The sequence below is a fragment of the Dromaius novaehollandiae genome, chromosome 3, assembly GCF_036370855.1.
Source record: "Dromaius novaehollandiae isolate bDroNov1 chromosome 3, bDroNov1.hap1, whole genome shotgun sequence".
In the NCBI taxonomy this organism is placed as follows: domain Eukaryota; kingdom Metazoa; phylum Chordata; class Aves; order Casuariiformes; family Dromaiidae; genus Dromaius; species Dromaius novaehollandiae.
This window is the reverse complement of record NC_088100.1, coordinates 1,098,429-1,116,250: the sequence shown is the minus strand read 5'-3', so window position 1 is coordinate 1,116,250 and position 17,822 is coordinate 1,098,429. Positions and strand designations below refer to the sequence as shown.

The following is a 17,822-nucleotide window of genomic DNA, read 5'->3' as shown; positions in this document are numbered from 1 at the left end:
AGAATTGCTTTGAAGAGAGAGCTTTGCAGAAACCAGGACGGGCTGAGGATGCAGTGCCATATATGCTATAAAACAGAGAAATCCTTCAACTGGTTTTGTTAGTGATGAACCAGCTTGGAGAATCTGAATGCCTGAGTCAGCAAAATTTGAGCATCAGCAGCATGCTGTCAACTATACAGCTTTACCTATAGCGAACATCAACACTATTAAGTATTAATAGCTATATTCAAGTAATGAGGGGTTGGGGAGGAAGACTTCTTTTGTTTTTTTTTCTTCTTGTATCCAGTGGTGGCTTTTACTGATTTGTTCTTTGGCTTGATCTCAGCTCGTGTTGAACATAGCAGCAAGGTAGTTAAGTCCTGACTTTTAATTTTAAAATCTCTTCTGCAACTTCAGCTGTGTGGCAGATGAGTAGTTGCTACTTTTTTTTTTTTTTTTTTAAACACAGTGAATAAACAAAGGCTTTAAATAAAAGATCTGACTTAGGCGTAGCTGTTTTTTAGAAGAGTCTCTTTAAGCTCCTTGGACCTGGTTCTTCTGAATTGGCTCGCAAAGCAGCGCATAGTTCACATCTTGAGATGCAGTAATAACTGCTTTGCTTGTCTGACTAGGCTGAGACTTAGGAACTGTAGTAAAATGCTTGTTTCTCGAAGAGCGTGGTGTGCCAGCTGCTAGCAGGACACTGCAAACCAATTGTGGTGCTGAGCAGACCGAGCTGATGGTTGCATGGCTTTCACCTGTGCTGGTTGGACCAGTACAAAACTCGGATCCTGCAGCACAGGACTGGCTGCAGCTAGCAAAAATACAGCATCCCGGCATGGCCACGGAGCGGCACTCCGGCTCGGAGGCAGGTGGGTTGCTCCTGGCCTCTGTGCCTCTTCGTTAAAGGCAGCTACGCATGGAAGTGTCCCAATCTCTGTTTATTTTCCTAAATAGGAAGCTGTCCTGCCATGGTGTGGCTCGTGCAGATTGAAGTCTTCATGGCCAGGAGTTGGGATATTTGCAGTTTGGAATGCTGTTTAAGGTTATTTGATAGGGAGGTCACGTGCCCTTGGAAAAGACCAAGTCTGCACTGCGGTGGCCAGGGACAAGTCACTGAATCCCCTCACCACCTCCTGGGGTGGGTTGACGGAGCTGTTGATTCCTGGGTTGTCCCTGCGTCTGCCTGGGGATCAGGCTGCACGAGATGTGTATGCTTTGAGGTTTCTGGGAAACGTTTGGCCACTGTAACCCAGTCTTTAAATTCTAGTGCAAACTTTCTGCTGTTGGAAGAAGCCATGGTTGCTCAGCCAGAAAAGCTGTTTCTTTCAAGATGAGGTTGTCTAGACTGAGTTCAAGTATCGGGCGTGTTTCTCAAATCTCGGACTGTTCTTGTGACTTTGTTCTATTTAAACCATACCTGATTGCTTGGTGTTCATGGGATAAAATATATTCAGTGATCCAAGTCTTTCGATGAAGAACTGTGTTCTTGTTCATGCTCTCGCAATAATTGCTGTGTTTTGTTTTTCCTCTTGCTAGGTGTTTCCTTGAATTTACACATGATAAAAGGGTTTTCAAAGCTTATTTTACGGCATAGGAGCAGTGGATCAAAAGGACATTTTTTTCCACTTATTCCTTACATATAAAAGTCACAGGTAGCTGGTCAGGTGAGCATTCCTAAAACTTGCTATTTGTATCTTTTTCCCTTACTGTACCTTGTTTTATCTTTAGTTTGTTAGGCTTCCAATTTCATGTACTATTTTTTCCCAGAATTGAATGATGAGGGAAACATTACGCTAAGCTTTTTTGATATTTTTTCCTTTGATATCTTCCTCTTTTTTGCATCCTTCTTTCCTTCCTCCCTATGTTCCCAGTAATCATAAGAACGTAAGTGAAACACTCTCAGGTCCTCTGATCTCTTCCTTTCTTGCTGCGTGGTTAATTACATGGATCACTACTTCCATAGCTACTTTCTGAAGGCTGTTTCCATCACTTTAAGGATGTCTGTAACATCTAATCAACTCGTATCCCTTGGTGAGGGGAAGCAAAAGACATTGGCCAGCTTCTTCAGCCCTCAAGGGTAAGTCCCATGAGGTTCCTTGGACTTGTGTAGGTTCAGTTTGTTTAAATGTCCCCCAGTGTGATCCTCTTCTACTGAGGATAAGTCTTCTTCAGATTTCCCATTGGTCTCAGGGCCTGGGATTTCTGAGGCAATTCTTACCAGTAAAAACAGAGGCAAGGAATACACTGATTGCCTGTGCTTTTCATCTCCCCTGTCACCAGATCCTCTGCTCCATTCAGCAGCTGCCTCACATTTTCCCTAATCTTCCTTTTGCTGCTGATATACCTGTAGGAGCCCTTTTTGTTGCCATTCACATCCCTTGCCAGATTCAACTTCAGGTGGGCTTCGGCTTTCCTAACCCCATCTCTGCATGCTTGGACAGCATCATAAACTGCTTGTTTCGGGCTCTCTTCCTTTCCTAGTGTGTTGTTTCTACTTCTGAGAGCTGAATGATGCCAGTCATGTCTATGAAGACTGCATAAAGGTCTTTTCCCAGTAGAGATGGTTTTTTTTCTCTTCCCTTTTTGGTAAGGAAAGCAGCACCTTAAAGATCTGAAGCTATCTGGTTAGTAGCATTTCTTCTGTGCAGTCTAAAATCTTGATTGGTGTATGTGGGGTGGGGAGAGGCAAAATAAAGCTTCTCATCCATCTCACCTCAATTAGGGTAAGTCAGTGAATGGTCTAGGGGTTGGGAACCTGATTTTCTCTCCCGGCGAACAGGCAGCCTTTTTGGCTACTCACGTTTCCAAGGAAGTGTATTCAGTTATAGACTTGCATTATTTTGAAATCGGCATTAATGGTTAACTTGGAATTACAAACACTTCTCTTGTGCCTTTGGGAACGGGCCATATTGATCACCATTTTTGCTGTACCCAAACTCGCTGCACCGCTTTAGTGGCTCAGACAAAATGGCAGTTGTGTATGTGGAAGGTGCCTGAGAGGCAGGTCCTCCCAAGTTCTTGTGCTCTGGGTACTGCGATGAAGAATATCCTTGTACATCTTAGCCTTTGACAAATAACTTGCGGTTATTTATATGATCTGACAGTAAAAGCAATCTTCCAAGGATACTGGCAGATAAGAAACTTAAGAAATTGGAGCAGAATCTCAGCTGAGTTAAGTCAGTAAGACCCGTGCTTGATAGGTAATACTATGCTGTAGCTAACTGTTCACAGCTTATAAACTTTCTCTGCGAGATCAACAAAATGTGTTCCTCAGTTGCCTTTTAACAATTTTGTTCATATCTGTTCTTTGCTTTTTTAGGCTTTCTGCTCAGAAAGAGCATGTTCAAGCTGGGAAGGCAAAACAAGCAGCTCAAATCTTATTGTCACCTAGCCTTGAGGGTCCTCACAGCTGTGTCACCCCATGAACAGTCGTTCATTCAGTGCCATATTTCTTAGACCTGGTGTTGCACAGCTACCTGCTCATGCTTCTTCCTGAAGGAAGATGACTATAGGCAAGTAGAATAAAACTTGGCCCTCCTTACTACTCAAGTTTCTCTAATCAAAAGTTTTATTTATAATCTGCCTTCTTCCTCACCTATCTTGTGCTCTTTGGTGTATTCTACAAAAGAAGGTTCACCTTGACACCAGGACCTTTCACACAGATGAAGTGAGCAAGTGAAGGTGTCTGCTACGTGACCGCTACAGCTGGCGTGCTAATGGTGGAGACACCGTAGGATGTCAGTCCCTGCACTGTCTGAAACAGCACTCCCCGCACGTGCACACCCAGTACGTGAGAGGTGTTGTCCCAGACAGCGTGTCTGAAGGACAGTGCTACCACCCTGGTCTCAGGCTGCAGGGAACACCTGGAGCTCCAACCTGGAGGCCAGGGCTGAAGATAAGTCTCCTTGCCTACGGGAGATACGTGGTACTTGAGCTGCCAGGTGAATGGTCTGTGGCAGGAGGTCAGCAGACTGCGCAGCATTAGGGAGAACAAATGGGAGATTGGTTATTCGAAGAGATGCTGCAGGGCAGCAGCCTGAGCCCCATGTTACTCAGAGACGTGATCAGAAGCTACCTTCAAGTGTTTAGGGGTAGGGACTCCCACAGTGTTGAAGACAGGCTTTCTCTGCCTGCAGATGTTTGGTTGAAGTACAAATATGGGATTCTGGCAACAAGAGCAGTGACTTCTCAGAGGCTGGCAGGTTTGGGGCTGGTCGTGCCTCTGATCTGTGAGTTAGAACCAGTGCCACCAGGAGGAAGTAGCTGGTGACAATGGTTGGAGACTCCCATCTGTAGGGCACTGAGGCACTTTATCTGCTGACCACACTTACTGTCTTGGGAGGTTGCAAGGAGCTTAGGTCTGGGATGTTGTGGAGAAGATGGTAAAGCTCCTCTGGCCTGTGGACTACTAACCCTTGTTGCTTGTGTATGTGGGCTCTGATAGTGTCATATGATAATTCAGCTGGAAGGGACCTCGGAAGGTATCTAGTCCATCCTCCTCAAAGCAGAGTCAGCTTGAAGTCACAGCAGACTGCTTGGGACCTTATCCAGTTTGGTCTTGAAAACCTCCAAGGTTAGAGACTCTACAGCCTGTTCCATTTTTTTTGACTGTCCTCACTGTGAAAGTTTTTCCTTATATTCACTTGGAACCTCTCGTTTCAACTTACACCCAGTGTCTCATCCTCCCACCATGAAGAGCCTGGCTCTGTCTTTGTAATCCCCTCATAGGTGTTGGAAGGTTGCCCCTCAGCCTTCTCCTCTCCAGGCTGAGCAAGCCCAGTCCCTATGGCCTCTCATCGCAGAGCAAGTGCTCCAGCCCCCTGAGCATCTTGGTGGCCCACTGCCGATCTCCGCCCAGTTTGCCAACACCTTTCCTGGGTTGGAAAAGGAAAAAAAGGTTTCCTCCCCAAGAAGACCTTGAGCAGATCAAAGGTCATTGACAGGCCTTGGGAGCAAGACCGAAGCATGGGGGCCCAGGTGAGGTCCTCGTGCATCCAGCCGGCGAAGGGGAAGGGCTCAGGCAGGAGGCAGATGTATTCTGAGAGTCAGCTCTTGCCTGCACAGTTTGTGTTATGGGCAGGGCTTTTGTTTTTATGACCATGGGACCCTCTTTGAGGGAAAAGGACTGATGGGGAGAGGTGAGATCCATCTGATGAAGTGGGATGAGAGCAACTTTGCTGACCAGGCTTGCTAATGTAGTGAAGAGGGTTTTAAGCTAGGTTTGTTGTGGGATGGAGACTGAACATGGAAGAGAAGCGTAGGATGAGGGGAGGCACTCATTTATGAGGCACTTATGTATGAATGAGATGGGACTTGTCAAGAGTGCGTCCAGATAGTGAAAGTCAACAGGAAAATACAGTGCCCAGAAAGGAAAATGCACTTACATTTCTGTATGTATGAAATGGCAAATGCCCCAGAAGTAATAGCACTGCTTTCTTTTTCTTCTAGTCTGTTTTGGTTGCTGTAGTGAAGCAGCTGATTTTGCAGCTGGAAACTGAGACTGTCTAAATCTTCTTGCCCTCCATGGGCTTTCAGCACATTGAGCAGAACAGGCTTTCAGATTGTTTCATGTTAATGGTATGAAAGTGTATTGGCTGTTTGGAAATGCTAAGCAAACCTGAATTGGGTGCTGATATAAATCTAGAAACCAAAGTGGTCTAACTTGAATCACTTTAACCACCTTAATTTCACATCCCGTTGCTGTGGGTACCCTTAATTATTTATAGCTAGAATCGAAATGGAATGAAGCAGAGGCTGATACCAGAGTGAGGACAAACTAATCCCACTTAAATCCATTTTAAACTCCTCCTTAAAATGCTGTGATGAGATTCAGTGTTCTGCTAGTATGGTTCCTTGCGGTGAGCCAGGCTTAGCATAACTCACATAACAAGTTTAGAAATAGCTTCGGTTGCTGTGAAAGGTAGGCTTAAACATGCACATATCGTATTTAACATAGCTAGAGCTGCAAAAACTAAAGAGACATACTGCAGTTCAGCAAGGTCTCTTTCAAAATCCTTCCTAAAGAGAACCAAATCTGCGTGTATCTGGATAACTTAAGCATTCCTCAGGGGAAAAACGGTGCAAGGGTTTAAGGGAAGGTATGTATTCTGTATAGCTGTTGAAAAGAGATAAATCAGAACTCGTAATTTCCTTCTATAAAGTCACTTCTGCTATTGCAGATGCACATCATGCTTAATTATTTAATTTGCTTTCTGATTCTGGTTAAAGATACCAGCTGGAATTTAAGGGTTGACGTGCTGGGTGTAGGTCAAAAGTAGACGACTTGGAAGGAAATGTCATTTTACCCCCTCCCAGAAAACGCTGCTTAAAACATCCAAATTATACGTAGCACCTAACGCTTCATTTGGAAGCCTTAAGCTTCCTTCTGCCTGCATAGACTATATTACATTTTTACCTCCTGGTCCTTTTGAAAAGGTGATTGACGTTTAGGCAGCAGGGTATCCTTTGAAGAGATGCTGAGTGGCGTATGGAGGAGGGAACGCATTTGAAAATCTCTGCCTACAATTCAGGCTTAAAGTTCATAAAATATGGGCTAATAATATGCTTCCTACATAAAAACTGCCAAAGAACCATAATGGTACTAAACACCAAGTTTCCTTAAACCTCTTTAATCCTTAGAATGAAACTGATTATTGGGCATTTCAACTTTATCTAGTACTTTGACATTAACTGACCTAGTGCAGTTTCCTGTTGCCTTATGGTGGACGTAACTGTTGGAAACTTTACAGATGCTTGATTTATACCTGCGTTCAGACTAGAATGAAGGCAGGCCTAGGAGAGTTCAAGCCACTGAAGAAATCCCAGAAGTGAAGGATTTTTTTTAAAAAAATCTGGTTTTCTTGGGAAAAAGGCTTGTTGGGAATCCTAATTGTGTCAAATTATCAAGCTTTATTTTAAAAGGACAGTTCTTCTCCCAGGTGTTTTTGGTAAACTTTTGCAGTCATGAACAGGAACTGTGCTTGTTAGGGCATAAATGCTAATTAAAATAGTCTGTAAGTGATGAACAGTTATATAGCAACTATCCATAGCCTCAGCAGATCTTATCTGTTTCTATTTCTGGTACTTCAGATGTTTGCAAACATTAAGGGCTGGGATTTTGGAAGTCCTAGCTGAGGTACCTCGGCAGTTCCTGAAGAATTCCAAAGTGATGCCGATATTCGGGAAATGACCCTGTTCCTGTGGAGCATGTATTTCCTTCTCTTCGCAGTGTTAGTCAGGGCAGCTGATCTGAAATAAGACTTGTGAAATGTCAGTGAAAATGCAAATGAATAACTTACTCTCAATCTACTTTTGCTTGCCAGGTCCTGGAGAAATATCCTAATACACCTATGAGCCATAAAGAGATTCTTCAAGTTATCCAGAAAGAAGGACTTAAAGAAATCAGGTGAGTGAAGTATCCATAGCAGCAAAACAGGGTAACACTTTGGTTCCAACTTAGTTTATTATCAAACCCTATCTCATATGCATCTTTGGGACTGAAATGTTAAATGCTTACAGAATTGGACTCTAGGTCCCATTTTCAAAACAATCTCTCAGGTCGCTGGTATTTTCACTGAGCAAGCTAAACAAGGTCATACTTAATTTCCAGATACATGCTACTTGTCTCTGATCTGCAGCTCTCGTGTGAGATGAAACTAGACATGATCAGGTAGTTGAGGCTCCAGTTACTGAAGTAAACCTGATTGTTTCTTATTTCCTCTTTAAAAAAAAGGGGGGGGGGGGAGAAATAGAACAGACAATTTAATGGAAATGACCTAAAAGAAAACTGTCCAACTTAAATCTAAAAAGAGCAGCCTCACTTACAAATCCTTTTTTTTTTAAACTTTTCTAAGTTTTTTTTTTATACTTTTTTCCTTACGCTCTGTGCTTTAGTATTATCTGGAGTATTGTGTGTTTCTGCTTTATAGATCCTCGTCTTCCCCAGCAAATGGGCATACTGAGTGTTTGGGTGCCCTCCTTTGCCCAGTACAGAATTCAGGTGATACTGATCTGCGTTAGAAAAGCAGAATAACTCAGATGACAAATTCTGAGTTGCTGTTACCATAGCTTAATTCTTGAGTCCTTGCTCACATGCATTACTTTGAGATGGACATGTTTATTTACTGACTTGAGGTAACTACTAAGAAGTAGAAAGTATTTCTATTTCTGCTTTCTAATAGCAAAGAAAAAGGGGACAAAAAGGGAATTGAATGCCAGTTCATCTATTTAGGAATGAAATAACTGACCAAGTCAAACTTAGGACGGCCACATTCTCCATTCCTCTTTGCCTGGCTTAATATAGCGATCCATCCGCTTTGCAGGAAAGGTTCGATGGCCTAGCAGTAGAGTGTCTGCAGGTGATAACAGGATCTTCCGTTCAGGTTACAGACAACACAGATGATGTTTGCTTTTTGGAAATTTGACATTTTATCTAAAAGCAAAGAGACCAAATATATCTCATTTAGCTCTTAAAACTGCTATAGCATATAATTTTTGTCAGCCAACATCAGGAGATGTGGCAGAAGTAGTGGTTTAGTTCTTGCCGTGTTGATACAATTCATTTGGAGCAGCACTACATTTGGTCATATCAAAGGCCTATCAGCCTTAAGACACAGCTTCATTAATGTATTAAACATCATTAGTCAATCAAATGCATATCCATGAACATTAAGCCTGCTTTTCAGCCCTTCGTGTGCTACTAAAGATAGAAATGCAGTCATCGATGATACTGGTGGTCTTGCTGATGCCAAAGCATGAGTCAAGCAATCATTAGACTTTAAATGTGGTGAACTTCTTTGGTAACACAGAATGCTGTTTTTAGGCCAGAGCCTTAGGCAAGGGTTGTGATATGTTGTGAAATATCCGGTCTGGATAGCCAGGCCAGACTTCTGAATGAAGGGCAAAAAATGGAGGAGAAATGACATGGTGCCATGTAGTCTTTCTCAACCTGAAATTTTTCTATCACTGCTGGGTTGAGGATTTAGCCTAAGCTGACAAAGTCGTTTCCCCCTCTAACCAGTATCAGGATAGCAAGAGCTCCTCAGTGTTTGGTGTTTGTGGGAGCAGTCAGCTTGCTAAACTTGCTTTCTCTAGTCCAGCTATCCATCTTACTGACTTAGCAGTATTTGGATGCCATACAGTGCTCTTTCCCTTTAAACATTAAATTGATGTAATAAAGCTTTGTTGAGACTAAGACTTAAGGCTATCAGTTCTTCAGCAATTCATTCTTGGTTAGCGCCAGTAATATGTTTGTCTGGTGGCTGGATTTCGCGGCTTATAACTCATAGCCAGTGACAGATGGACTTAATTCAAGTGAACATTTATTAGCGGAAAAACATTTTAGAAGCTCTAAAAGTGACAAGATGAGCACATGGAGCTTATCAGATTTTTGAGCCCTCTTATGTGGAGAGTCTGATAGGAAACCATGGCAAAGCCTTTGATGGCAGATTGTAGCAATTTCTGTGCACTTACCTGGCTTGAGACAGCTCTTTCCTTTGGTAAAATGGTGTGCAAGTTTGAAGGCAGGACAAGGACTCTCCTGTTCACATGTGTCAAGGCGTTCCTGTTTCAAATAGCTCCTCTGTGTGGTTTGCTTTTAATAAAGATAATTAAAAAAAAATTGCAGATATACTAGATAGAGGCTATGTAGTTTGTCTAAATAGTGTGCTAAATCTGTCAGTTTTTACTGCAATGCTTTTTTTGTTCAGCATCTATCGCCTCATATCCTTAGGTATATCTGCTTTTTTTTCTGTCTTTGATTTCCAGATGGGAAATAATTTTAGAAGTGACAAATTCCTTTCCTACAGCCTTTGTGGAGTGAGGCAGAGAACAGAGAACCTGGCTGGTGCCCAGTAGTGATCACTTCTGCTTGGCTCCACGGCCACTCAGCTCCTCTCTCTTCTAATGACTCATGGCATGTGCTGCTGCTTGGCCAGCTGGCTGGGAGGAGGCTTTTGAGGGCACACACAGACTTTGGAGGACTAGAAGCACTGGTGGTGGTGCAGATGATGTGGAGTTGCAGGGAAGAAGGATGGCAGTTAGAATTAGTGGGAGGGGAAAAATAGTAACAGTGATTTCTGCGACTTGCAGGACAAATTGGCTGTTTGTTTGGACAGGGCTGTGTCTTTCAGAAGACGCCTTTTCTAGCAATACAGAAACCTTGGGTGTTATGGACTGATTATCTTAACTGCTTTTGCCATTGTATCCTAGTACTGGAATAAGCATATACGAGCAAAGGTTGGGTTGCACTTGGGTTGCACTCTGGGCTAGAGGACACTGTCTCTAGGATGAGGGAAGATGCTTAGTGTTAGAGGATTACATTTCATCCTAGTCAGATAAGGACCACTGAGTGATTATGTACAGTCTTGGCAGGATACGTTGCCATCAAAATATTTCACAGATGTCCCTTCATCAAGCGTTGATTTCCTTCTCTTCCATTGCAGAGTTGGGACATCAGATGCAGTGGGGGGAGGCGCTGACTCGCGTGCCCCTTCCTCCCTGGAGCCCAGGGCAGTTCTCCCTTCCCAGCATGGTTCTAGTAAACTCTTGCTCCAACATAACTTCTCCCCCCACGCACAGACATGGCGGGTAGGGGGGCAATGACTTCCAAAAGGATGCAGAGTCCTTAAATCCTTTCGGAAAGGATCCACTTCCTGTGGATCCCACTGACACTAGGTGTGAGAGTAGATTATGTGTTAATACAGAAGTGCTTTTTGGAGCTGGGGAGAGGAAGCTCTCTGTAAAAAGCTGCCTCTATCAAAACTGTTAGGGTTTCCTCTTTAAAAAGCTCTCCTTGAAAACCACAGTGGGTCTACAGTGAAAGGCTCTCCTGGGCAAAAGTTCACGTCTTGGTGAAGAGAATTAAATTGCTAGCTGCTGAAAAGCATTTTTCACAGTCTTTAGAGAGTTATTAGGAAAATGGTACAACTGAAGCTGTCTGACGGTGGAAGAAGTATGTACCCAGTGTCTGGCAGAGAGCATGATAGCCTCTCCTAGCCACTTCCCAGGCATTTCAAATGGAGTTTGAGGCTTTCCCCTGGTACAGGCATGCCTCTCCCTGCCTGGAAGGGGCCCTGTACAAAACCCTGCATGAAGATTTGCTGCGCTAAAATCCAAGACTTTACATTGTCACAATAGATTTTGAGTTCATTAGTACAATTTTACCTCCCAGAAAGCAGCTGTCATGGTAACACAATTCCTCTTTAGACTGTCAAGTTCTTCAATGTTTTCACAAGTCCAAAGAATATTAAGCATAGACTGAATCCTTAAGAATGCTTCATTATGGCTTTAGAGGCTTTTCTTTGCTTTCAAAAAATAAAGCTTTTTCATCGCCTCAGTCTAGTTCTTGTCATGACCTTATAGTTGAGGAACATCAGTAGGCTATTTCTCGACTTTTTAGACATAGTTGGCTTTTACAGAATTATCTTGGTGGAATATTTGATAGTCTGATGATTTTTGTGGAGTAACTGTTCTATATGTAAATGTTACATATTCCAGAGAATAACGTGATAACGATTTCAAATTAAGCAGTAAGGTAAGGTTTCAGAAATCTAACTACAGAACTGCAGCCAGGGTCATGCGCAATGTGGGCAACTCATTAAATGCTCTCCCAAGAGCTGAAACGATACTGAGCATCTTGGCATGCTTCTGCATAAGCACCCTCTGCTCAGAAAAGTCCCTTTTTGGCATGATTAGTTCTACTCTGTTGAGCCACCTTGAGAGCGCAGAGTGAGGAACTCTGTTCTGATCTGCACGTGGTAGATAGCATCCTTGCCTCTGGTGGGGGTAACTATTTGGTGGCCCAGCATCTGGAGTCATGCTCAACCTGTCTTCTAGCCTGAGCATCAGCAAAGCCTGCTTTCCTCTCCCCTCCCTTGACCAGTCTCCAAATCCAGATGAGTTACGATGGACTAGTCTTGACAAGGAAGCATTCTGTCTTGCTTTTACCCTTTTCAAATCAACGTGTGTTATGGCACTGAAGCGCGTGGTGACACTTCTCTTCTGCTGTAGCTGTACTTGCATTAAGGAAGGACCGTGAGGCACCTGTTAATGTTGATCAGGAGAACCAAGTAGCAGTGCTTTACACCAGCACACTTCGTTTGCAAATTATAAGATTATTTATCAGTCTCAGGCTTCTGGAACTTGTGAAGCACCACTCTGAGGGGCATGTGGGCATCAGGACCAGAGAGCTCTACGGGAAGCTTATCTGGACTTACTGAACTGAGTAAAGAACTGTTTTATTTGAATCTTAGGTGAAAAACAGTAGCTATCAAATGGTATGAGGTTTAGTGAGACTTTGTTTTCTGAAATAAATATTTTTAAGTAAGAATCCTTCCAGTGCAGTGAAGCCAAATAGGAATCTTTTCCTTATAAGCAAAGCTGCTTAAGTTTTCCTCCTGTTATGAAGAACAAAGTGCCCAGAACAGCTGCTTTCTACCTCTTAACAAGCTCTGGAACTGCACAGGGTAGATTAATAAGCCTGTCACTGATGGGATTATTTTTTAGATTTTTTTTGTTTTTTTTCTGATTAAAAAGAAAAGTTAGTTTGCAGGTTAGAGCTGCATGACCTGGGAAAAAAATTGGCTAAGGTAAGGAGTAGCTTTCCATCCTAGGTATAACTATGCAAGAGGGATTTCAGGATGAGTTTTGTCTTTGTCCTTGATGTCTGTGATCTCAGTACTAAGGAAACAACTTCTTGCTATGCAGTTTGCTTGCTGTCTTATTTTAATGAGTATCTGCCTCTAGACAACTTGCAATTGTCTGTGTTTTAAAGAAGGCATTGTATTTTTACTACTGAACTCACAGAAAGCTCAAATCTTGAGAAAGGAAATTAGCACAGGTCAGAAAAAACTTACTTAGCCTGCAGCCATTTTAAGAACAATATATCTGACATGTTGATGGGCTCAATATTAGTATTTCCTCAGTGTCACCTGATAATCTGACTAGATGCCTGAAAAATACCTTGTAAGGCTGTAGAAGGAGGCTTGAAGTAGTGATTGGAAGGGACCTGTTGCAGGCTTGCATTTGTTCCCGACCTCTGGGCTCTTCATGAGAGCAGGATGCTGGGAAACTGGAAAATAATGTACTGAAGTCTCCAGAAAAACGAAGAAACCAGATTTGAAGCAGTGGCAAGAAAATAAAGCTATGTGGGGAGCCTGGCTGGAATGGGGCAGAGGAGGTGGGAGCATTGCATACCTGGCAAGACCGGACAGAAATGACCATACCCCATTCAGTTGTGATAAAATCTCAGGAGGACACTGCTATTTGCATAATGTCCTCTGCCCTTAGCTAACCATGTAAAGTCTTAAATACAAATTAAGCATACCAGTACATGTTTTTAGTGGCAAGGACTGTGATATGTAGCTTCTTCCCGAAATGTGGCCAGGGCTTTGCGTACATGCACTGTGTTGATCAGCTCATGCTCAGCATGTTAAGTGCTCCTGAAGGCACACGTGGTCTGCAGGACACTGACACACCTAAATCCTTGTCCTTAGGGAAACTGCAGGGAAAATCTGCCTCAAAGCAGGTGACTGCTCTCAGTTTATGCCACCTGGGCCTGTATATTCTTCCCTAAAAGGCTTCTGTCTGCACCCAAGGACTGGATAAAGTATTTTGGTTCCAGCAGTTGCTCCGTAGGCATCCCAACCCTTCACCTATGCCGTGCTGAAGAGCCTGGGAGAGACAGTGCCGAGAGCAGCGTTGGCACTGTACTTGCTGGCCATGGTGGGGTTCACCCAGCAGGTCTGGGACACTTGGTTGGCTTGTTTATTTGAAGAAATTAATGAGCAGGTAGAGCTTTTCACAACTTCTTAAAATCAGATCTCTAATAAGGAATTCCATTTGCCTGGTGATAGCTCTGGCATTCGATAATGTTGAGGTCAGGTAATACAACGCGTGCCAGAAAACTGTGTAGACTGTTCTAAAGTATTTGAAACTATTCATTACTTTAGCATTCTGCGGTTAACCATACTAGAAGATTTACTTGAGCTTGCTCTGTTCATGCTACAGTAAAAACTGCTCCTTCAAGTTTAGCTAATGCTCCCAGGTCAACAGCTTTTGACTTGATGCCCTTTTCTGTAGGTGAACCATCACCTTTAATTTAAGATGGTAAGATTTTTGCCCCTAGAAAACTAGTGACATTTGCATAGCAACCCAACAGCTAATTAACGAGCAGTTTTCTATTTAAAATATATCAGCTAGTAGCTTATCAAATTTCAGGACTCAGTGTTGAAATCTAGTTTTCTTCCCACAAGATTCTGGAAAATGTATGGTGTGTCAAGCTCCACGTTAAAGTTGTTATATCCAAAACTGGTTTTCATAATCTGGTTTGCTTTTCGTTGATACAAATGAAAGCTCCAATAAATGAGGGCAGTCTGTTCTTGGAGGTGCACGATGGTAGGGTGAGAGGCGATGGAAACAAGTTGCAGGATGGGAAATTCTGATTAGAGTAAGGAAAAATTCTTTCACCGCACTTCGAGCTGGAGAACATGGGCTAGATGACCTCCAGGGGTTCCTTTTCATCTAAATTCTTCTGTAATTCTTTGTTTCCAGCCTCATGTTCTTTAGGTGAAGTGGCTGCTCACCAAATGCGTGGAGACCTGTTCTTTCAGCTTCAGTGCCTCTCCTAAGATTGTCATGAATCATTGCAATACCTCAGAGCCTTATTATTAGGCTTATTTGTGGAAAGGCAGTACTGCTAAAAGGACTGCTGCTCATATGCCCAAATGGAGATACAACACTTGAAGTAGCTCATACTCTATTACTACAGAATAGCTTTGTTTTCCCCCCTTTTGGTGCGAAGCTGTATGTTATGCTTTACTTTGCATATTATGAATCAACTTGGAAGGAACTGTAGCTAGCTGAAGCCATCAACCGACAAACATTTAAATTACTTGACACATTTAAATAATCTGTGGTTTAAAGAGAAGTTCCAGGTCAAGCAGTTCATTTAAAGATTACAAATGAACTGCTTGACTTGGAACCTCTTTGGGTTCATGTCACATGGATTTGATAATATCGAGGTGGCGAGGGGATAGGACAGGGGTTTCCACACCCCTGTGGAACCACCAGGGTTGGGTTACCTCCAAATTGCTTTACTCTTCCTAATTTTCTTATAGCAGAGTGCAAATAATGTGGTATAACATGTCCATATAGTTCCTTACCATGAACCTAAAAGGGTGTTGCTAACTTCTAAGGGTTGTCGCATGCAAGATTTCTCACTCATAGCTGGAATTCTGGGATGCTTTACTGATGTCTTGTCAATAGGTGAAACTTGGGTTGATTGGAAACATACGTGGTAGAGTCAGCCTTAGAGGCATACTCATTCTGACTGCAAGACTCTCCTTTATCTTCTATTTCTTTTGCCACGGGGCACTTTGTCTCTTGGTGTTGTGTCTAGAGTCTCTACCTGCAGTTAGCACCCATATTTTATCAAGTGAATGATTCGTTCGTTTGTAGACGGTAGGATGAAAAGCTGATGTTCTTCAAGGGTACTTCAGTTTTATCAAACCCTCAGAGAATTTGGTTCGCTAGCATTAGTTCAACCAAAAGTTAAAATAGGTTTCTGTACAACTGAGTATCTGTGCAGAAGCGTGGGCATAGGTTAGTAGGTGGCATGAATAATACATGTAGGGGGAAAATACTGGCTTGAAAAATAATTGCTCAAAGAGAATGGCTATACAGAGAGACAACGTCGTTACCATTAGCAGGGAATGTTAAATATATTCATTATATGTAGGAGAAACTTTGTCTAGGTGACTCTTTCCATGTCCATTATTTGCACAAAGGTAGGAAATCCCTAATGAACAAAACTGTCCATTTCTCTCATCTTAGCTGAGACTGCAGGAATAGCAGTTTGTGCTGTCTCATCAGAATAAAAGTGATGTCCCTTTTTATCACATGAAAGGAAGTACATTAGCTCTTGCAAAGAGAAAAGGAGGATGATGCTATAGTGATAAATACTACAGGCATTCAACAGGTTGACATTCTTTTATAGAAACAGTAGAGCTAAGATCTCAAAAGATACCTAGCTTTGAGCTTTAGGATTGTCTTCAGTTTCAACCAGCTGGTGGTTCTGTGGCAGAAATGCAAAGGGCAAAAACCCCCCAACAAAACACCAAACCAAGCCAATCCCCCACCCCCTTTTGAAACCCCCTTAATCCTCGATGCCCTAAAAGCCTCAGAGGGCAGATACTTCCTTCTGTCCTCTTCCTTTATGAACAGAAAATACTAATTCTCTCTGCTTGGGCTCTCAAGGATAGGAACAGCACGCACCATATGTATCTTTTATATGTGGACACTGTAGACTTGAATTTTTTGCTTACCTCTGTAGACAGTCTAAGAAAACCAGACTTCAAGTCTTTTTTTAATCTTATCCAGGCCTCAGCACATAAATTAAAAGTCCACAAATGCTCCTGCAAGTCAGATTCATTTGCCATAGCAATCTTTATAGATCATTAATTAATAAGTAAGCAATCAACTTCAGTGTCTGCTGAAGAGCTTTGTAGTGTCCTCCAGGCTGTGGTGGTCTTCATCCACGAGCACCTCCCGGGCCCTCGGTTGCACTCGATATTAAGGCGGCTCCTCCAGCTGCGATCGCTGGCTGCACTCGGGTTTGACAGGACGCTGCTTTGCTTTTTCACAAATACACGTGAACTTCAGCTGTTGGCATTTTCAAACTTGCTTTAGAGCACAGGCATCTCTGGTCAGCTCTAAAACCACCTCCCTCCCCCCAAAATACCCCCAAAACCCAGCTACTGCAGAGATGTGTGAATGGAGCTAGTTTGTGTTAGCGTGAGTTTGTATTGCTAGTTGCTTGGCCCGAGCTTGGGTTACCCATGGAAACGTAGCCTAGGCTGACGTAGTCCGTGCTCGTTCCTGTGGCTTACCAACGCTGAGCTCTGAGCTTCGTTAGGCTGCTGGCAGCGTCTCGCTTCTGCTTGCTGGGCTTCAATTTTACCTAGAAATGTGAGTCATCAAATACTTGGAGGCTTGTGTGAAAGAACAAGAGAAGTAAATTCCTGTACTAATTTCCAGAGGTTCACCTCACTTGCGGTGGGAGTTCGTTAACAGGAGAAGGCTGAAAACTGTCTCTAACAGCTGTCTGGGGTTGGTGGCTGCTTCGGAGCCTCTTCGAATATCTTTTTTTTTCAGTTTATTTTCAATCTTCCCCCCCCCCCCCCCGCCTTGTTTATGCTTACGATAAAGCCTAGTTTTAGTGTTACTGCACATCTGTCTGAAACTTTTAACATTCAGTCCTGGTGGATGGGGAGGAGGGTTCGTGGTAATGATTAGAGAATTGTTATGCTCAAGTTTTTAAAGGGGTGTTTCTCTCCTTTTTTTGGGTTGCACTCCAACTCCAGAAGGTAAGAACCACTGCTGATTGTTCTAAAGCTGCTGTTCTCTATTAACTCAAACTGCAAAAGCCTTAATTAAAAAAGCAACTGCTTGTTTCACACAGACTTAGAAACAAAGTAATAGTAGTATAACTAGTGTTAATGCTTCTGTTGCCTTATTCTACCTTTAGTGCATGCTGTTTGCATTAGCATTTTAGTGCAATGCAAACCTGAAAACTTAATCTGCTTGTAAAGTCTGTGGAAATGTCAGTTAGGCTAACAGCATGTGAATGCTTAGTGTCTTACAGATTAATACTAACGCTGTCTGCAATCCTGGATCTGTGGGGAGGGGGATGCTTGATTTGCATGATGTATTTCTGTGCATCTTTTGTCTTGGGGGCAGCTGGCACTGCATATTGGGTGAAGCAAACTTAACATGCAAAATAAACAGCTTTTTCTAAATCATACCTGTGTCTTAACAAGCTTGAAGTTGGTACAGTGGTATCT

The 17,822-nt window shown here is 42.9% G+C and overlaps 2 protein-coding genes across 4 annotated transcripts in view; one reads left to right on the top strand and one right to left on the bottom strand.

Annotated features, from left to right (window-relative positions):
- HADHB (hydroxyacyl-CoA dehydrogenase trifunctional multienzyme complex subunit beta) overlaps positions 1–17,822 on the bottom strand; it is a 644,785-nt gene that overhangs the window by 169,454 nt on the left and 457,509 nt on the right. The window lies entirely within an intron of this gene.
- ASXL2 (ASXL transcriptional regulator 2) overlaps positions 1–17,822 on the top strand; it is a 123,271-nt gene that overhangs the window by 20,845 nt on the left and 84,604 nt on the right. For all 3 annotated transcript variants that reach the window (XM_064508187.1, XM_064508185.1, XM_064508186.1), the window contains exon 2: positions 7,305–7,387. In XM_064508187.1, coding sequence (XP_064364257.1) covers positions 7,305–7,387 — 83 coding nt within the window. The remainder of the gene's footprint in view (positions 1–7,304; positions 7,388–17,822) is intronic.